The sequence below is a fragment of the Xenopus laevis genome, chromosome 1L, assembly GCF_017654675.1.
Source record: "Xenopus laevis strain J_2021 chromosome 1L, Xenopus_laevis_v10.1, whole genome shotgun sequence".
Taxonomy (NCBI): Eukaryota; Metazoa; Chordata; class Amphibia; order Anura; family Pipidae; genus Xenopus; species Xenopus laevis.
The window spans coordinates 187,685,128-187,705,508 of record NC_054371.1 but is presented as its reverse complement, the minus strand read 5'-3'; the positions used below and the strand labels follow the sequence as shown (position 1 = coordinate 187,705,508).

Here is a 20,381-nt window from a genome sequence, read left to right as displayed (position 1 = left end):
AATTCAAATGGATTCTAAGAAGATCTCTGCAATTATTGATTGGCCGATTCCCTCCTCTAAGAAAGCTGTTCAACGCTTCATTGGATTCGCAAACTTTTATAGGAAATTCATTAAGAATTTTTCTCGAATTATTTTACCAATAACGGAACTCACACGTTGTAATCAAAGATTCTCTTGGTCACCAGAGGCTCAGATGGCTTTTGAGAGATTTAAGAAACTCTTCACGTCGGCTCCAATTCTTCGTCATCCAGACTTGGCTCTTCCATTTACGTTAGAGGTCGATGCCTCGGAAAATGCTGTGGGCGCTGTCTTATCACAGAGGTCTGGGATTCAAGAAGAACTCCATCCAGTTGCTTTCTTTTCACGTAAATTGACTAAATGTGAATGTAACTATGATGTGGCAGATCGTGAATTACTTGCTATTAAACTGGCATTAGAAGAGTGGAGGTATCTCCTCGAAGGGTCCAAACACCCAATTCTCATCTTTACTGATCATAGGAATTTGGAGTACCTGCGTTCCGCCAAGAGACTAAGACCTAGACAAGCAAGATGGGCCCTTTTCTTCATGCGATTTAACTTCCACCTCACCTACCGGCCCGGGTCAAAGAATGTCAAGGCAGATGCTCTTTCCCGCATGTTCTCCTCTGACGATGAGATTCTCTCTTCTCCTGAGACAATTCTAAACTCAAATAACTTTCTTTTATTACAGTCTGTTCTTGTGGATCAAATTAAAGATGCATCTAGAACTGTTTGTGAACCCTCTCGTGCCCAAAGAAGGGTTTCTTCTTCACGAAGGGAAAATCTTTGTTCCTGAACAGATGCGGTTGGAGGTTCTTAAGAGCATTCACGATTCTAAACTGGCAGGTCACCCAGGTATTAAGAAGACTATTATTTCTGCTAAAAGACTGTTTTGGTGGCCTGGGATGACTAAGGACTGTTCGAAATTTGTCTCTTCCTGTGAAGTCTGTACCAGGTCCAAGGATTCTCATGTTCGTCCTATTGGCCTCCTGCAACCCCTTCCAGTTCCTTCTCGTCCTTGGGGCTCAGTGTCTATGGACTTTATTTCTGACTTACCACCCTCCTCTGATTGCTCCGCTATTGTTGTTTTCATTGACCGCCTGACCAAGATGGCTCATTTTAAATCCCTGCCTGGACTTCCTTCTGCCCCTGAGACAGCTGATTGTTTTATCAAGGAAGTAGTAAGACTTCATGGCCTTCCAGATGAGGTAGTATCCGATCGTGGTCCACAGTTTACATCTCAATTTTGGAAAGCTTTATGTGGTGCTCTTAAAATTTCTGTGTCACTTTCATCGGCTTTTCATCCTCAAACCAATGGCCAGACGGAGCGAACAAATCAGACTCTTGAGCAGTATCTGAGATGTTACTCATCGTATCTCCAGGATGATTGGGTTAATCTCCTTCCTCTTGCGGAATTTGCCTATAATAATGCCCAATCAATTCCTCAATCAATCAGTCCCCCTTCTTCGCAAATTACGGTCTACATCCTGTCACCTTCCCTTCTTCCATTGTTTCCGATATTCTTGTTCCTGCAGTCAAGGATCGGTTAAACTTCCTGGCGGATAATTTTTTGAAACTCCAGAGGAACATGAGGAGAGCGCAACAGAATTTCAAGAGCTATGCAGACAAGAAGCGAAGAAGTGATCCAGAGTTTAAGGTGGGGGACCGCGTTTGGTTATCTACTATTAATCTCAAGTTGTCTTGCCCCAGTACGAAGTTGGGCCAACGGTTCTTGGGTCCTTTTCTCATTACTCGGCAGATTAATCCTGTGGCCTTTCAACTCAAACTCCCGGCTACCTGGCGTATTCATCCAGTTTTTCATTCTGCTCTACTAAAACCAGCCTCCACATTTCACTTTCCTGGCCGTACAACTCCACCTCCTCTTCCTGTTGTTGTGGACGGTCAAGAGGAATTCGAGGTTGAGAAGATCCTGGATTCCCGTGTTAGGGGCAAGCATCTGCAATATCTGGTCAGTTGGAAGGGCTTTGGTCCGGAAGAGAATTCTTGGGAACCAGTTTCGAACATTCATGCTGCTGAGCTATTGAAGAATTTTCACAAGAGCTACCCTGATAAACCTTCTGCCAGTTGCGTCCTGAGGCCGCTCCTTGACGGGGGGCAATGTAAGGATCTGCTGTCACGTCCTTTCCGGCGCAGGCGCAGGCGCGCCCATCGGGGAACCGATGCGCGTCGGTGCGCAGCGTTGGACGCCGGCGACGGACGCCGGCGCCCACGGTCGCCGACGCATGGGCGTCAGCGACGGACGCCGATGACGGACGCACATCTTCTTCGGAATTGTCCGACCCGTCCCTCGGGTAAGGAGACTTATGAAAAAGACTCTAATAGTTGCAACTTTTCTGTGTCTCTACTCACAATTTCTCTATCCTTGCAGTGGGGAGACAAGGTGGTGGATCTCCAGGCAATACTTGATTCCGGGGCAAGTGGGTGCTTCTTGGACCGAGAAGTTGCTCTTCAGTTTCAAATTCCTCTCCAATCCAAGAAGAACCCCATAGCACTTCGTGTGGCGGATGGTTCACTAATCACTTCGGGTCCTGTGGTTCAAGAGACTGCTGCACTTTTTGTTGTAATTAATAAAATTCATGCTGAAGTAATGAATTTTGATGTGGTTACGTCTCCATTATTCCCTATCATTTTAGGGTTACCCTGGCTACAGAGACATAATCCTTTTATCAATTGGGCCACGGGCGGTGTAACATTTTCTTCTGAATTGTGCCTTTCTAAATGTACATTAGAGAATGCGTCTTCTTCAATCAAGGTTTGTTCCCTTTCTCCTTCTTCTGAAATTCATGATCTACTTCCTCTGGCGTATTGGGAATTCTCTGATGTCTTCAACAAGAGAGGGGCCGATAGGCTTCCACCCCATCGCATTTATGATTGTCCCATTAATCTTCTTCCAGGAGCTCAAATCCCCTTTGGACGTATTTATCCTTTAACTGAGCCTGAACTCTTGGAATTACGCAGTTATTTAGATGAAAATTTAGCCAAGGGATTTATCCGACAATCTTCTTCTCCTGCCGGAGCTGGGATATTCTTCGTTGAAAAGAAAGATCGTTCTTTGAGACCGTGTATCGATTATAGAGACTTAAATAAGATCACGGTCAAGAATCGTTACCCTCTTCCTCTTATTCCAGAGTTGTTCCAACGATTTAAGGAGGCCAAGATTTTCTCTAAGCTTGATCTTCGAGGGGCCTATAACTTAGTTAGAATTCGGGAAGGGGACGAATGGAAGACGGCGTTCCGTACCCGTTATGGTCACTTTGAATATCTCATCATGCCATTCGGACTTTGTAATGCCCCCGCAACGTTCCAGCATTTTGTCAACGATGTCTTTCGAGACTTTCTTGATATTTTCGTCATCATTTATCTGGACGATATTCTAATTTTTTCTAATTCTTTGGAAGAGCATAGATTACATGTGAAGAAAGTTCTTGCCCGCCTCCGTACTCACCAGCTCTATGCCAAGGTCGAGAAATGTGTTTTTGAACAGACATCTGTGGACTTTTTGGGATTTTTTATTTCCCCTTTAGGAATTCAAATGGATTCTAAGAAGATCTCTGCAATTATTGATTGGCCGATTCCCTCCTCTAAGAAAGCTGTTCAACGCTTCATTGGATTCGCAAACTTTTATAGGAAATTCATTAAGAATTTTTCTCGAATTATTTTACCAATAACGGAACTCACACGTTGTAATCAAAGATTCTCTTGGTCACCAGAGGCTCAGATGGCTTTTGAGAGATTGAAGAAACTCTTCACGTCGGCTCCAATTCTTCGTCATCCAGACTTGGCTCTTCCATTTACGTTAGAGGTCGATGCCTCGGAAAATGCTGTGGGCGCTGTCTTATCACAGAGGTCTGGGATTCAAGAAGAACTCCATCCAGTTGCTTTCTTTTCACGTAAATTGACTAAATGTGAATGTAACTATGATGTGGCAGATCGTGAATTACTTGCTATTAAACTGGCATTAGAAGAGTGGAGGTATCTCCTCGAAGGGTCCAAACACCCAATTCTCATCTTTACTGATCATAGGAATTTGGAGTACCTGCGTTCCGCCAAGAGACTAAGACCTAGACAAGCAAGATGGGCCCTTTTCTTCATGCGATTTAACTTCCACCTCACCTACCGGCCCGGGTCAAAGAATGTCAAGGCAGATGCTCTTTCCCGCATGTTCTCCTCTGACGATGAGATTCTCTCTTCTCCTGAGACAATTCTAAACTCAAATAACTTTCTTTTATTACAGTCTGTTCTTGTGGATCAAATTAAAGATGCATCTAGAACTGTTTGTGAACCCTCTCTCGTGCCCAAAGAAGGGTTTCTTCTTCACGAAGGGAAAATCTTTGTTCCTGAACAGATGCGGTTGGAGGTTCTTAAGAGCATTCACGATTCTAAACTGGCAGGTCACCCAGGTATTAAGAAGACTATTATTTCTGCTAAAAGACTGTTTTGGTGGCCTGGGATGACTAAGGACTGTTCGAAATTTGTCTCTTCCTGTGAAGTCTGTACCAGGTCCAAGGATTCTCATGTTCGTCCTATTGGCCTCCTGCAACCCCTTCCAGTTCCTTCTCGTCCTTGGGGCTCAGTGTCTATGGACTTTATTTCTGACTTACCACCCTCCTCTGATTGCTCCGCTATTGTTGTTTTCATTGACCGCCTGACCAAGATGGCTCATTTTAAATCCCTGCCTGGACTTCCTTCTGCCCCTGAGACAGCTGATTGTTTTATCAAGGAAGTAGTAAGACTTCATGGCCTTCCAGATGAGGTAGTATCCGATCGTGGTCCACAGTTTACATCTCAATTTTGGAAAGCTTTATGTGGTGCTCTTAAAATTTCTGTGTCACTTTCATCGGCTTTTCATCCTCAAACCAATGGCCAGACGGAGCGAACAAATCAGACTCTTGAGCAGTATCTGAGATGTTACTCATCGTATCTCCAGGATGATTGGGTTAATCTCCTTCCTCTTGCGGAATTTGCCTATAATAATGCCCAACATTCCTCAATCAATCAGTCCCCCTTCTTCGCAAATTACGGTCTACATCCTGTCACCTTCCCTTCTTCCATTGTTTCCGATATTCTTGTTCCTGCAGTCAAGGATCGGTTAAACTTCCTGGCGGATAATTTTTTGAAACTCCAGAGGAACATGAGGAGAGCGCAACAGAATTTCAAGAGCTATGCAGACAAGAAGCGAAGAAGTGATCCAGAGTTTAAGGTGGGGGACCGCGTTTGGTTATCTACTATTAATCTCAAGTTGTCTTGCCCCAGTACGAAGTTGGGCCAACGGTTCTTGGGTCCTTTTCTCATTACTCGGCAGATTAATCCTGTGGCCTTTCAACTCAAACTCCCGGCTACCTGGCGTATTCATCCAGTTTTTCATTCTGCTCTACTAAAACCAGCCTCCACATTTCACTTTCCTGGCCGTACAACTCCACCTCCTCTTCCTGTTGTTGTGGACGGTCAAGAGGAATTCGAGGTTGAGAAGATCCTGGATTCCCGTGTTAGGGGCAAGCATCTGCAATATCTGGTCAGTTGGAAGGGCTTTGGTCCGGAAGAGAATTCTTGGGAACCAGTTTCGAACATTCATGCTGCTGAGCTATTGAAGAATTTTCACAAGAGCTACCCTGATAAACCTTCTGCCAGTTGCGTCCTGAGGCCACTCCTTGACGGGGGGCAATGTAAGGATCTGCTGTCACGTCCTTTCCGGCGCAGGCGCAGGCGCGCCCATCGGGGAACCGATGCGCGTCGGTGCGCAGCGTTGGACGCCGGCGACGGACGCCGGCGCCCACGGTCGCCGACGCATGGGCGTCAGCGACGGACGCCGATGACGGACGCACTGACGTCAGCTGTGCGACGCCAGCGTGATGACGCCAGTTTGGCGCCAAATAAGCGCTATTTAATCCTAACTTGAACTGTGACTCTTTGCCTGGTTATTAGGTTGTTTGACTGAAACCCTAGCATTGAATTCTACTGATCTTTTGTGTTTGACCTCAGCCTGTTCCCGGATTGCCTATTGCCGCCTGCCTTGATCTTCTTGCCTGACTTCGTTACGACTCTTCGCTGCCTGCCCCGACCTCGGCTTGTCTGACTTCGCTTTGCCTGAACCCTCTGTACTTCGCTTCGGTTAGTCTCATTGGCTACTCGTCACTTCACTTCTCCCTGTTCCACTCCAGGTGGGTTAGTGTTGTGCGAGGCGCTTGTGGGTTCGTACGCTACAAGTTCCGGCTCCTTCCTCGTTGGATCAGACGGTAAGCCTGACAGTTGGACTTGCTGCTTCCTCCTTGGTCCGCAACTTTATTGGAGCCTCCGGGCCCTTACACTCTCTTTTCATTTAGGAAACCAGAAAGTGGAAATAATGCAATGATAGATTGTATTTACTATTCTTCATAACTTACTTTTCTGTTCAGGCCTATTCCAGGCTATCATTACAATCAATGATTCCAATCAATGAACTCCCAGTGATCCTAACAACAGTGAGAGAATTGCAGGGCCAAAAATACATAAAAAGCTAATTCAAAGAAACTCAATAATATATTTTACCAGAAAAAAATCCATCACTACGTACCATTGTGCTAGTCATGGCCATCTCTTGAGCCTATGAATTCTTGCTGTATCTATGATTAGATGCAACCTGATTTAAACTTAATGGAACAATTTTTTCATACTCTTTTGTGAGAACCATTCTCGTCCCTTCGTTTTTCAGCAGACAATGATCAGCCCTACAATGGCATCAGCCTTCTTCCTTTCCTGCACGCAGAATAACTGATTTCACCCAGATGGCCATTAGCCTTATGGGTTCTATCATCTATGTTATTACATAAAACAGAGTCGTGAACAATGGGAGCAGGCTTCAACTCATAACTGGAAATCCCAATAAATGGTTTAGGCCTGACAGGCAGGGAAATACATGATGTCTATTGGAAGGGCTCTATTAATTTATTCAGATCTAAAGGAATTTTCTTAGCTTACACTAATGATAAACTAATAATACCATATTCTTTTTTAGATACCACTAGTAGTGTTAAGCCACCATTAAGGAATTTATTTCTAAATAACATGCTGACAAAAAGAAGCAATATAACTTTGCCCTAAACAAATGTGATCCTGTTGAGGCATTCATTGGCTTATTTAGATCTAATGTATAATGGTACATAGGAAAGATATTTGGTAGGAATGTTTCTAGTTTAGGCAAACACTTACGTACACACTGCTTGTTCAATACCTTTTAAACAAGTGTAAACAGACTAAGCTCTGCACCCTCCACATATCACATTGTTTACAGAGACAACATATTTTTCTCCAACAAGATGCTGCAGGGCTCACACTAGAGTCACTGGTGCGAATCCCTGGCAAACAGCCTTGTGACTTCTGCTTCACCTAGAGCATGAGGCACTAAGCTTAGCAATACGCATGCTGTCATGTCATATTAACAAATCCATTGGTGTCCCCTGCCATAGCTTTCTATAACAGCAAGCACAGGTGCAGAAGAAAGCCTGTCCCTGTTCAGTGATAGAGCTCATGCCCTGCATATTCAGTAATGATATATACATGGGTCTAAATGTAAGGGCTAGCATGAACATTTTACATTTCTTGCACTAAGCATAGAAAAATAGGTAAGTTGCACATTTGGGAGGCACATTTATCAAAGGTCGAATTTCGAATTCATGTGAGTTTTTAAAAAATCCCCTAAACTCCCATAAATTTGACCAATCAAAATTTATTTAAAAAAAAATCATATTTTTATAACTCAAATGAATTCGATCTATCCGAAGACTTGAATTCAATTCAATTCAAATTTAAGAACCTTGATTTCAGAGAAAAAACTTAAATGTCAGGAAGCCTGCAAACAACTCCAAATGGATCCCTGGACATCTCCAATTGACTTAAACAGCAACTTGGCAGGTTTTAGGTGGCGAATGGTAGAACTTGAGTTCTTAAAGGGCTAAGAGTATGCTAAATCTTGAAAATCAAATTCTATTTTTTTTTAAAAACTCAAATCGAATTTCAATAACTACCTAGTCGAATTTGACAGTGTCTCACCCAGGTGTCCAACGAGATCAGAGTCACACTGTCCATTCGGCCAGAGTCTCACCATGGTTTCCATGGAGTAACAAACTTGCCCACCAGATATCTTTAAAGCGTTATAATAATCTTATTTTTACACTACCTTGCACTACTGTTTTAACAGCAGCAGATTGGACACCCCTGATTTATGTTATTACCACTACTTAAATGGGATCCACAATCTTCCATCATTGCCAGGGCACCCTCTCTTAGCAAACTCTAGCCCTGCAGCTTCAATTTCAAATTTTCCTGTTCAATCGCTAGCCAAAAGCAGATGTAATATCACAGGAGTGCTTTGCATCTGATATAATTAGTATTGTTCGGTCATTGTCAGTTAGATATTGCCTACCAGTTGTGCTGATATTGAAATACAAATAGCTGTATTTAAGAAAGAAAAGAAAACCGAACAAACAATTGTTGGGCAAAGAGATTCCTTCATGTGTGAATATTCCACCTATTTCCAATTATCCACGTAAAACAATAAGGCACACTGTTGACAGTTTAGGATCTCATTTAATTTCATGGAGGGTACTCTATCAGCATTGTCTTTTTCTGACTACCCAGAAAACCCAAGATACTGTAGTTAAATAAATTCCTGCCTGTGCCTGGATCCACAGTTAAAGATCTAATAGACGTATCTGAACCATCAAACAGCAGATTTAATAATACATATCCATAATTACCTGTACTGCAGTGCTAGCCTGAGGGCCGTTGCATTGGATTCATATTTTCCCACCAGCATGCTCATTCTCTCAGCATTGCTCTTACACTCCTCCAGAGTTATTGTCAACAAATCATTCTGGGATTTTAAGTGCTCAATTCGGCTGTGGAGTAAAGAATCAATATTTTTATCCCGCCATGTAAATCACTGACTGTTTTTTTTTCTTTTGCATATCAAACATTTAGAGTGTACTGGGATGAACAAATAATGGCAAGCAGCAGAACTGTGGATCAATAAGGCACTTAGAAAACCATAATCATACAGGCCTATTGTCAGGCACTACAACTCATTCCCTTTTACTTACACAGTCTTCTTGTACAGCCGTATTCTTTTCCTTGCCCTGCAGTCATTGTCAAGTACTCTCGCAGTTCTATGCACTTTATTTTGTTTGGCCAATGAAATGTGAACATCCACAAATGAGTAGAAGCTTCCTTGTATCTGTTTGTGATTACTTTAACTACCTCTCCAATAGTATCCATTCCCGTTCCATTACAGGCATATGTGTTAGCTTGGCCCTTGTCTGTATGTATTTGGGTGAATAAACTTAACACTTTTTTCAGCATTCAGTGTGCCACTGGAATTTCTTCTATCTAGCTATGCACGTGGTATGCGTCAGTTATTACTGTATTTGCTAAGCACCCACTCTGAGAATGCACCATCCAGGGGCAATAATAGGATTTCAGGTATTACAGACAGCTGCAGTCAGTCGGAGACCAGAAATTTTGACATGTATCCAATGCTTTAAAAGAAAATGGAGCTTAGAAAACGCTATTATATAGTAGAGCCAAATCCCTGAGATTACTTCTCCTAACCAAGCACCATTACAGGGAAAACCAGTATTATTCACGACAGTTGCCTATAAAACTGATACCAAATTATATGTCAATAACAGAGGATAAAAAACTCTTGACAGCTTCTGCTCTCCTGCCACCAGCAGCTGCACATGCACACACAAAATGTTATATTGTTCACACTGCCTCATTAGATTAGCCTGTCATAATGGGGCACATTTACTTACGCGTTTAATTACAATTTGGAAGCCTCCGCCAGACATTGCGCAACTACGTCAGATGTTATTTAGTGATGAATGCGCATATTCATCAAAATGCACAATTACTGTATATGTTATTAGTGATGTTGGTGAAATTGCAGGAAGTGGCCACTTTTTTATTAAAAATGTCCAAGGCCTCACATTACCTTAGTATGGCAAAAAGTAAAAGACTTTATCTGCTCTTAAGGTGGCCATAGACGCACAGATAATATTGTACTAAACGAACGATATTCGGTGCGTGTATGGTGGGAAAAGAGCCGACCGATATCGGCAGAAGACTTGAATATCGGTCGGCTCGTCGATCGGGCTGGACGGAAAATTTTGAAACATCGCCCATTGTTAGTGCTGAATCGTCATATACAGGTAGATTTCTATTGTTTCTACCTGTATATCTGACGATTGAGGTCTACACATGTGATTTGAAATGAACAATCTTTCTTGGAAAGAACTTTTCCAAGAAAGATCGTAATTGTTACGTCTATGGCCACCTTAAGTTAAAATTAAACTTAGTTCTATCCCCAGTTTATGCCCTTTTAAACATTGGTTCTTGTCCTTTTACTTTGAGTATACTTTGCAAATCTAATCCTAATATGATCTCGAATGTAATTTTCTGCTTTATGACGGCTACTAAAAAGGCCCTGTTTATGTATTGGATTTTAGAGAACTCCCTCCATAAAATATATTTTAGTACAATTAAACCAGCTATGCTGGCTAGAGGCCATAGAAACCAAATCAGAAGAACCTCATCTTAAACTCAGGTTTTCTGAAAATTGGTCGCTTTATTTTGATCAAATTGATTGGAGCTGTTACAAATTTAAATATCTTTATTTATTGAGCAGTTTTAGTGGCTCTGTGTCATTATAAAATATTTTTATTTTGTTATTCCACCATGTGAGGTTTGGTTTTTTGTTGATCTGGTTATTTAATAACACTTTATGGGTTTATTGGCTCATTATCCTTAGATTTTATAATTATCTTGCTTATCTTTATATAATTATTATATACTTTTGAATTGTAAATTGCACGACATGGGCATATATGTCATTTTATCGTGTTTAACATAATCTGTTAAATTGTAAATATGTTATGCTTTATAAAACCCAATAAAAATGATGAAAACACAAAAATGTCCAAGGAAGAAAAATGAAGACAGAGATCCTCTATTGTCCTAGGCCATGAGCCCTCCCTAAAACAAATGTGGCATTAGCTTAATTTGTTAAAAAAAAGTGTAAATAAGATATTTTTAACAAACAACTTCTAAACATAATCCCACTTTAAATATGAAAAACGCCATGTGACTTTTGCTTTTGACTTTTTTTGGAAATACAGGATATGATGTCACTGACTTAATAATGTTGAGGATGTAGCTTCTTTGTATTCATTTGCCAGTCAGAACCTGGCAAAACTGATTTTGGTGAAAAGGGTAACAAATAGAAATTTTCACACAAATTAGCGGATATTACAATCGTTGTAATTCTCCTGGTGAAATACAGCGAAAGTTCTCCAGCGACGAGGTAATTTGCTAGTGAAGTGTGTTGCTTGTCTAGTAAATAGATGATGACATTGCATATTGTCTTTTTAGCGAAAATTCATCAGAAGTTTCCTAAATGTTAGTACATGTGCCTCAATATGTAGTGAACACTTTCAGATATGCATGGTGTATCATTATATATTTGCTGCAATCTCCTCAAATTGCCACTTACAAGTTTACATCATTTTTACACATAGAGCAAAAGAAAATTCTTGCCTATACAGCCAACATAAAAATTGAGGGAGCACTATAGTGTGCTGCTTTAGTTCCCCTTTATACCCTAGAGTACATGGGACACTAGTAGAATGCAAAAGATGTATGAAAACATTGCTGTGCCAGCTGTCAGCCATAGCTGGACCACACCAACTGACCCTCAGAGGCAGATTTATCAAGGGTCGAATTTCGAATTCATGTGAGTTTTTTTAAACGCTAATAAATTCAATTGGGGAGTTATTTGTTAAAAAAAAACCTGATTTCTAAACCTCTAATCGAATCTGATTAGAATTCGACCTAACTCGAATCAAGTTTTTTCTCCGAAAAAAAACTTGTATGTCAGGAAGGCTATTAACATCTTCAAATCAGGTCACTGGACCTCACCCATTGACTTATACATGAATTTGTCAGGCTTAAGGTGGCAAATAGTCAAATTAGAATTCTTAGAAAGGGCCAGAGTTTCATAAATCTCGAAATTCTAATTTGAATTTTTTAAAGATTCGAACCGAGTTTTGATAATTCACTAGTCGAATTTGACCATAAAAAATTTAAAAATTCGAATATGAATTTTCAATTCGACCCTTAATAAATCTGCCCCTCAGTATTAGTGTCACAGGTTTAAACCTGTCAACACTCCATTTCAATGCTCCAGTTCAGCTGCTTGTTTGGAGGCCATGTACATGCTCTGTCATTGCTAGCAGGGGTGTAACTACAGAAGAAGAAGACATTACAGTTATAGGGGGCAGTGGAGTAAAGAGGGTCCAGCATGGCCCTAATCAATGAACAATTTGAATAAATCTTGGCAGAACAGGTCAACTTACTAATGTTAATTTGCTGTGGGGCCCAGTTATGCCACTGACTGCTGCTCCACCCTAATTTGTCTGCTGTGCATGCACGTATACTGATTAAGGTTCTTTGCACATGTGCTCCATGAAGCTGGAGACATGCAAATTCACAAGGCATTGTCAAGGATTTTTAGAAGTAATTAATACATTAAAGCAGCTCTAGGGCATTACAATATGCTATGAAGGCAGATTACATTACGACCTTCGTTGTCCTTTAAAAGTAAATTCCTTCTATGCAAAAGTGTTAAAAACAGCCCATCCGGTATTCACTGCAAACCCTAGCAATATGTACTGTGTTACTCTTCCCAGCTCCGGGCTACCATTAGAGGATACAAGCTGTAAATCTCTTCCATTCCATGTTCCTGAAATACAGATGGCACAAGCGATATGGCACTCTAGCAGAGATCAAGAGCTGATTTATTGCAACTCAAGGGAGATTTTTAGAGGATCTCTACCTGTATATTACAAACTTCCAGACATAATAGCTTGTCGCAAAATGTTACACGTGGAATATGTGTCATGGTTTTATTGCAGATCAAGACTACTGGGAATGACGCTATCATGTATCTCTGTGCCATCACAGCACAACGTTTTGCACTTGGGTGCAGTTTCAGCTCTCAGTTTCAAGATTTAGGTGTTCTTATTTGGCATGAAAAGGGAAATCTGGTGAAGTTTAGTGTGGTAGTAGAACTGGGTATTTTGTACAAAATATATTCAACCAATATCCTCTGACAAAGGATGCTGGGAGCTTTAGGACAAAAGCTGCAGGAGGGGCACATGCTTGCTATAAAAAAAAGTATTTAGTTAGTCCAAGAACATTGTCATGAATAGAAAATCTCACCCTCTACCAAATGCCTTCCCTGGACAATATCTGGAGAACAACTGCTATCATATCTATGTCCAAGACCTGAGCCACATTGCACATTTTACACATTACCCTGTAAATTTTTTCATGAATTTATAAATACTGTGCATTGTGACAATATCATGATTTTAAAGGGAAATTGTGCCAGACACATTAGCCTGCTGCAGATACCATGTTTATTATCCCCCTTTCAGACAGTACCAACATGACAAATGCAAATTTACTGTTTATAGAGTTTGTGAAAAATTTTCAGCACTATACATTTTTGGGCTCCTGTCTGTATTTTATTTATAGAACAGTTTCTACAGGCTTTCTTGGGGACTGTCATTTCGGATGCAAGATAATTATTTTGCATACAAAACTATTATTATATTTTTATATATTTTTATATATTTTATATAATTATATTGTCATGGGCTTTCTAACATTTCCAAACCTCCCAACTGTCGCATTTTTCGCGGGACAGTTCCAATTCTGAAAGCTCAACCTGCAGTACCGGATCGTTACTCAAATGTCCCTAGTTTCTATTTGATCACCTGCACTGAGCCAGAAAAAGATGCAAAGTTTCTAAAACCTAATTGGCTTTTGGTAGAGAGCCCAGAATACATGGCAGGTGCACTTCGGTGCAGTTGTTACAATTTAAGATAAGCAAATAAACAATTGTACCATTTGAAGATAAGCAGATCTCTTGGGGAAACTGTGACTTGCAGCGTAAAGGGCAAATCACCTCCATTAGCAAAACTGTAATAACACATATAAACTAACCTTAAAACCCCCAGAAATGTGTTCAAACTTTCCATAACCTACCAAGTTTTGTAAAATGGACATGGTAAGTAGGAGTGTTGCCATAAAATAGGCATGGTCAAAAATGTTCGGCGTGGAAAACTTTTTTGTCCCTCTTTCTATTTTCAAATCGTTGGGAGGTATGCATTTTGTCATAGACAGAAAAAAAGCTTATTCCTCATACCTATTCAGCCTCTCTGTCTCCACCTCAAATTCTCTGATCTTGCTCTCTGAGATGGCAGAGCCATGAGAGTATAGGGTTTGGAAGATCTCCTGGATGTTGGAGCAGTCTTGCAGTGAGTGTGCTAAATGTTCTGCCACGCTGCTGGATACCTGCAACAAACACACACATTAGTACAGGTTCTGCTATATACAATGGAAAATAACAATGTGTCAAGACGAGCCACTTGCTGTGCCTTGTAAAGGTAACTAGGGCCTCGACCAATTCTCTCATTTTATTTGCATAAAAGTCTACACTAAAATTATTAAATGGGCAGGCGTTCACCTATAAATAGAGGCTGCCAAAGGCAGAAGCTGGCGCAGTAAGATTGCAATCTGGTGCGGAAGTTGGCCTGCACATTACTAGTTATCTGACTGACCTGAATATCATTGAGCAACATTGGTATATTTAGGGTTGCCACCTTTACCGATGGCTAATCCTGAACAAAGGGGCGGGGCCGGGGCAGATAGCATTGGGGGTGGAACAGTGATGTTGGGGTGGGCATGATGACATCAGAGGCAGGCACAATGATGTTGTGGAGGTATGATGCCAGGTCAGGGTTATTACATCACTTATATGCAACTGGCTGGATTTCTGTCCAGTTTTCGCAATGTTTTTGAATGGGACAGAAAGTTTTGGTAGGACAGCCCTTTGCAAACTGAGATGTCCAATTGAAACCCACATGGCTGGAAACCCTATCTCTATCTATTCTGCCCGATGAGTAAGAGTAATCCTGTAACTACAGGTTTGGGATCTATTATACAGAAATCAGTTATCCAGAAAACTTTGAAATACAGCAATGTTCATTTAGAAATGTTATTTAATTGATTTGCTTATTTATGTTTCTGTAATAACAAGTAATTAACTGCACTTGATAATAACTAAGCCATGTCAATGTGAGTTTCTTGGTATTTAATTGGTTTTCATTTATGAGGCAGATTATTGTTCGGGTTTCACAAGGCTGAAAACCGTACAGAAGGTTGAGACCCAAACCGACCTTAGAAAAACCGAACTGTTCAGGTGAAAACCGAACATGTGGCAACCCTAAGTATATTCTTATGTCTAAAAGCAGTCATTGCTGCCAAACTGGCTAAAAATATAAATACTGTACTGAATGGCATGAAAAAAAAGTAATTCAATATTCTATTATTACTTATGATTAGTAATAAATAAGAACGCTATTTCAGTGTAGGTTTTCTTAGTCAATAAAATATAAGAATTGGTCATTGGACTATTTTGGATTCGGCCGAACCCCCGAATCTTTGCGAAAGATTCAGCCGAATATTGAACTGAATCCTAATTTGCATATGCAAATTAGGGGTGGGAAGGGGAAACATTTTTTTACTCGTGTTTTGTGAAAAAAAAGTCACGTGATTTCCTTCCCTGCCCGCAAATTAGGATTCTGTTGGGCCTGGTAGAAGTATTCGACCGAATCCTGCTGAAAAAGGCTGAATCCTGGCCGAATCCAGAACGGAATCCTGAATTCACTGCATTCCTTATATAAAAGCACAAGGCTGAAGCCCAGTTTCAGCAACAAGTAATTTGCAGTACAGCAGCGTAGTAATCTGTCTCCACTCCAATATTTTATATACTTACCCCAATGCTGCTGATTTCTGAACCCAGCACAGGCCTCTCTGATGAAGATGATTCTGACCTTGTCTTTGATAGCTTCACCCGCTCAGCAATCTATAAAACATCACAACATGTCAGAAAAAGCAACATTCATTTCTCCAGAATGGCTATAACCAGTTTATGGATGCAAACTCAATTCTTGCCAGCTAACTTTGTACGGGTATATGGGTCTCTTGTTTTTTCATATAAGATGTTAAAGGGGTAGTTCTTTGCAACTTTTCAGTTGATCTTCATTTTTCATTTTGAATCGTTTTTTGAACTACAGGTATGGGACCTGCTATCCAGAATGCTCGGGACCTGTTTTTTTCAGTAATTTGGATCATTGGTGTAAATATGAAATAAACCCAATAGGCTGGTTTTTCTTCCAATAAAGATGAATTATATTTTAGTCTGGATCAAAAAAAAAAATGGGTTAACAGATAACGGATCCCATATGTGTACAGGCATTTAATCTCCTAAACCCGATAATCCCAATGATCTGAATTTCATGTAGAATCCTGTGATGCAGTAAGCAAGCAAGACTTTATGGGGTAGAACAGACAATGCTGCTTTATAGCTTGCCTGAATGGCTATTGATCAACAGTCCCTCACAAAGCAAGGAGCGATGTTACGTCTTACTCCCCTTAATAATATGGTTTACATGCTTCTCCAGAGGTGACTGCAGGACTGTATAACTACAAAGGCTGGAGATTTGGAAATTTCATACCCTTACATCACTTGATCAAGCTACATCTGACAAGAGCAGGCACTATACAACTAGACTATGTATCTGTACTGCTAAGGAATGTAATGCTCTCTCTATCTGACTGCAATCTTCTGCATTGCCTCCATACATCTGCCAGAAAAATATGAGCAATTATGTTTATAACAACACAGACAAATATATTTGACTGGTAGACAGGGCAGCAATTTTCTGTTTTCAAAATCCATTACTAATTTAATGAGCCGAAACAATTATGATTTGTATCTTTAGCAAAGACATTTGGCAATCATAATGGAAACTTCTGTTCAAGGGGTAATGTTACAGAGGGGCTTCTCCACAGGTACAGGTATATTATTATTATTATTATTATTATTATTATTATTGTTAATAATGGGGTTGTTCACCTATAAGTTAACTTTAGTATGTAATGGGATGGGCAATTCTAAGCAACTTATTAATTAAAGTGTTTTTAATTATTTGCCCTTTTCTCTCTTTTCTTTTCAGCTTTCAAATGGGGGTGTATCCAGGGCCCCTCCTGCCATGAAGCAAGGTGAGAACCTTTCCTCCACTGGAGCAGACAGTTATCAGGGGAGGTAAAAAGCCGCCTCTGGTAACTTTAAGAGCCGAATTTCAGTTTTGTAATACGGTAATCCATCTCTGCTAGTGCAGAGAGCGCAATAGTGTTCCCTGCACTAGAGATGCGCCCCCTCTGGACCCACTCCGACACTATAAATTGAAAGAGTGGAGCAGGATGGGGGGGTGGGGGGCATTGGGGCCTCAGGCAGCAGCAGTCCCTAAGATGCAACTGGGGGACCCCATCGAAAAACAAAGGCTAATGCTACAAATTTATTGTAATTGCTAATTTTCATTACTCCTTTTTCTATTCCGGCCCTCTCATGTTCATATTCCATCAAATCAATGCATGGTTAATAGGATAATTTGGGCCCTCGCAACCAGATTGCTAAGAATTGCGAACAGGAAAACTGATGAATAAAAAGCTAAAAGTCTTACCAAATGCAGCAGTTCTATTTTTTTTTTGTATGTCTGCATAACAAATAACAGAAGTAGATAATATTCAGAGGCTCCCTTAACATTTAAGGGGCCTGAGCCACCTTCCAGCAAGAGCTCACTTATCTGCCTCTGCAGGTTAACTTTGCAGTCAAAGACATATGGGAGCTGAGGAGTGGGGATGAAGTCCCGAGGGTGCTCCTACTCCACGCCCCCACTAATCCTCTAGCTGAGAGCAAGAGGAGCTGTGTCTCTCCGATAATGCCAGGCATTAGCAGGCTGCACAATGGCTCACCTTGGCGATGGGAATGTCATTGCTGCTGCTGCTCGTGCTTAGTTCTCCAGTGCTGGGGTTGACCGGTCGGCTCGCTGATGTGAGGCGCCCAGGGCTAGAGGGACCAATTGCCTGAATGCTCTGCAATCTAGTCTGTAATTCACGCACCTGAAAATATAAAGAAACTATTTATTGCTTTGTAACATATATTATGCCAGAAGATGTGATTTTTGAAACAAATAACTGGATGTGAACAGAGAAATCTGTTTCCTGTGTTCTGTGTCAGCACATAAAATAACAGTAGAACTGTAATGACTATAGTCTCATTCCTCTGGTGATTACGGTACGTCACAGTGCAGACCTAGGGAATAACAGAACAGCTCACATTTCAGTCCACTCCCTGATTAGAACATTTAAAAGCATGTGTCATGCTAACCCTGAGTCTTACCCCTGTATGAGGGGCCTCTCCTACAAACTCATTTCCTCTTCACTAATGAAGATGACCTGCTCTTCACCTCCCCCAAACACTTTACTTTATAAATACCGTTGGCTCCAGAACCAAGTAACATCCTATTTATTGGGACTTCTAAGTTTACCATGTGGAGCCTCTGTGGGTAGCTGAGAATGTGCAGGCCCACCATGGGGCAGAAGAATTGTCTTGCCAACCAACAGCAATTGGGCTTCATATAAACTGCACATGTACCATTGCTTTTTTACAGAAAATTAAACTATTCAGTCTATGAACCTATTACCAACAATGGGCCAGATTCAATTCCGTGAGAAAAGGGTTTATCACATGAAAAGTGAACATGATTCAATGTGAGATGCAATTCAGAAAAAACTTATCTCAAGGTTTATCACATGAAAACTCTATTGGTCTATTGGGAAAAAACTGGAACTGAATTTGGTGAAAAGTTTCTCGTCCATGACAATGAGATACATTTTTCTCACTGAATTGAATCTGGCTCAAAGTAAGGATGCCATCAAAATAAAAAGGGCTAATACAGGACCAATTCATAATTTGCATGATCAAGGATTATTGGCAATCAAAGCTTTCTGAGAGCAAATATGTGTTGGCTACTGCAACAAAGTCAGTGAATTACAACGGATTTGGATTATCTGAACCCTAAGGCTCCTGGGTTCAGATCACAGTGGGATGAATATCAATGTGCTTGTTTCCACAAACAACTGCCTCCCCTGGTCTTGGATGGGTAATGTAATGTGTATGGGAGTTGGTAGCTATTGTTCATGAATGCTGCACACTTTTGCTTGATACCATCTATCTGACAAACATCTGTCTTACTCAAAGTGTTTCCTTGAACAGGTAGGGACTATCTGCAGAAACGACTGTAGTTCTCCCTTGTTGGACTGCACCGATCACAAATGCCCATTTGCCATCAAGCTTAGGATAAACCAAAGGTAATTGCACATAAATACGATAATTGCCATTCCATGTACTTGTGCTTGTGTACTGCACAAACCAGCTCTGATTAATAGTGTGCAAGGATACCTGCTGACACTAGGAACCCTACAATAACCAGCACCCAGGATATAACAGTAATTCCAGGGTTCCTGCATCACTTGTGGCAAGTGAATTGCAAGCTAAGGCTGTTATTGTCACATTGTCGTTCAGTGAACGGAAATTAGCTCTACCCATTTAGAAAGTGTAACTCTGCCTCTATGTGCGCTGCCACAATGATGTGCTGCAAAATCAAGGTGCATTAGTAAATGAGTAGTAAATGAGCATTACACTACATTAGGAAGTGAGAATTGTGTCCTTGTGTTTGATGCCACTGAATAAGTGCATGCTTCAAATAGTGGAGGGCAAAAATATACAACTAAAAGGAGGCTTGAACACTGAGACTGTTGTAAATCGCTTTGTTTCAAGTTCACATACTTGCTTTTGTTTTTCTGTTTGAATATGATAAACTCAATTAAAAACAAATTGAAAAAAAAGGAGGCTTGAAGCATCTCTTGGTGCCACATGCAGAGAGGGAAATAGTTCCGCATTCCTCCTCTTTTTTAAAATATCGTTCTCAATGCATGTCTGGCTCCAGTAATTCTGAAGCAACTGAAATAATAGGTACAAGCAGAAATAAATAAACAGAATAAGCTCCTGTTATATTTAAAAAGAGTACAACCTCCTGGCTCATTTTATGTTTATATGTGCATTGCCAGATAAACTGCCTTTTTCCAGAAAACGTAATACCTGCAATAGAAAGTTGGGACCTCTGGCGTTCCCCATCATTGTTGCACTGGCACAGGTGGAAATGGTACACATAGAACTATTGGAGAAATGGGGATATCGTTTCTATGTGCTGTTTTCTTGTTCATATAAATAATTATCAGTTTATGATATCTGTGAATTATAATGATGCACAGCTTTGTGCAAAGGTCTAACATTGGAAATATTTGGAATTAGGGCTGCACACAGACTGATAAAACAT

At 40.7% G+C, this 20,381-nt stretch overlaps 1 protein-coding gene across 3 annotated transcripts in view; it reads right to left on the bottom strand.

The window, feature by feature from the left end:
• The window catches only part of LOC108717348 (colorectal mutant cancer protein), a 210,800-nt gene that overhangs the window by 36,103 nt on the left and 154,316 nt on the right, over window positions 1–20,381 (bottom strand). For all 3 annotated transcript variants that reach the window (XM_018264340.2, XM_018264346.2, XM_018264355.2), the window contains 4 exons: window positions 17,956–18,102; window positions 15,914–16,003; window positions 14,282–14,430; window positions 8,772–8,912 (listed from right to left, as the gene is read on the bottom strand). In XM_018264340.2, coding sequence (XP_018119829.1) covers window positions 8,772–8,912; window positions 14,282–14,430; window positions 15,914–16,003; window positions 17,956–18,102 — 527 coding nt within the window. The remainder of the gene's footprint in view (window positions 1–8,771; window positions 8,913–14,281; window positions 14,431–15,913; window positions 16,004–17,955; window positions 18,103–20,381) is intronic.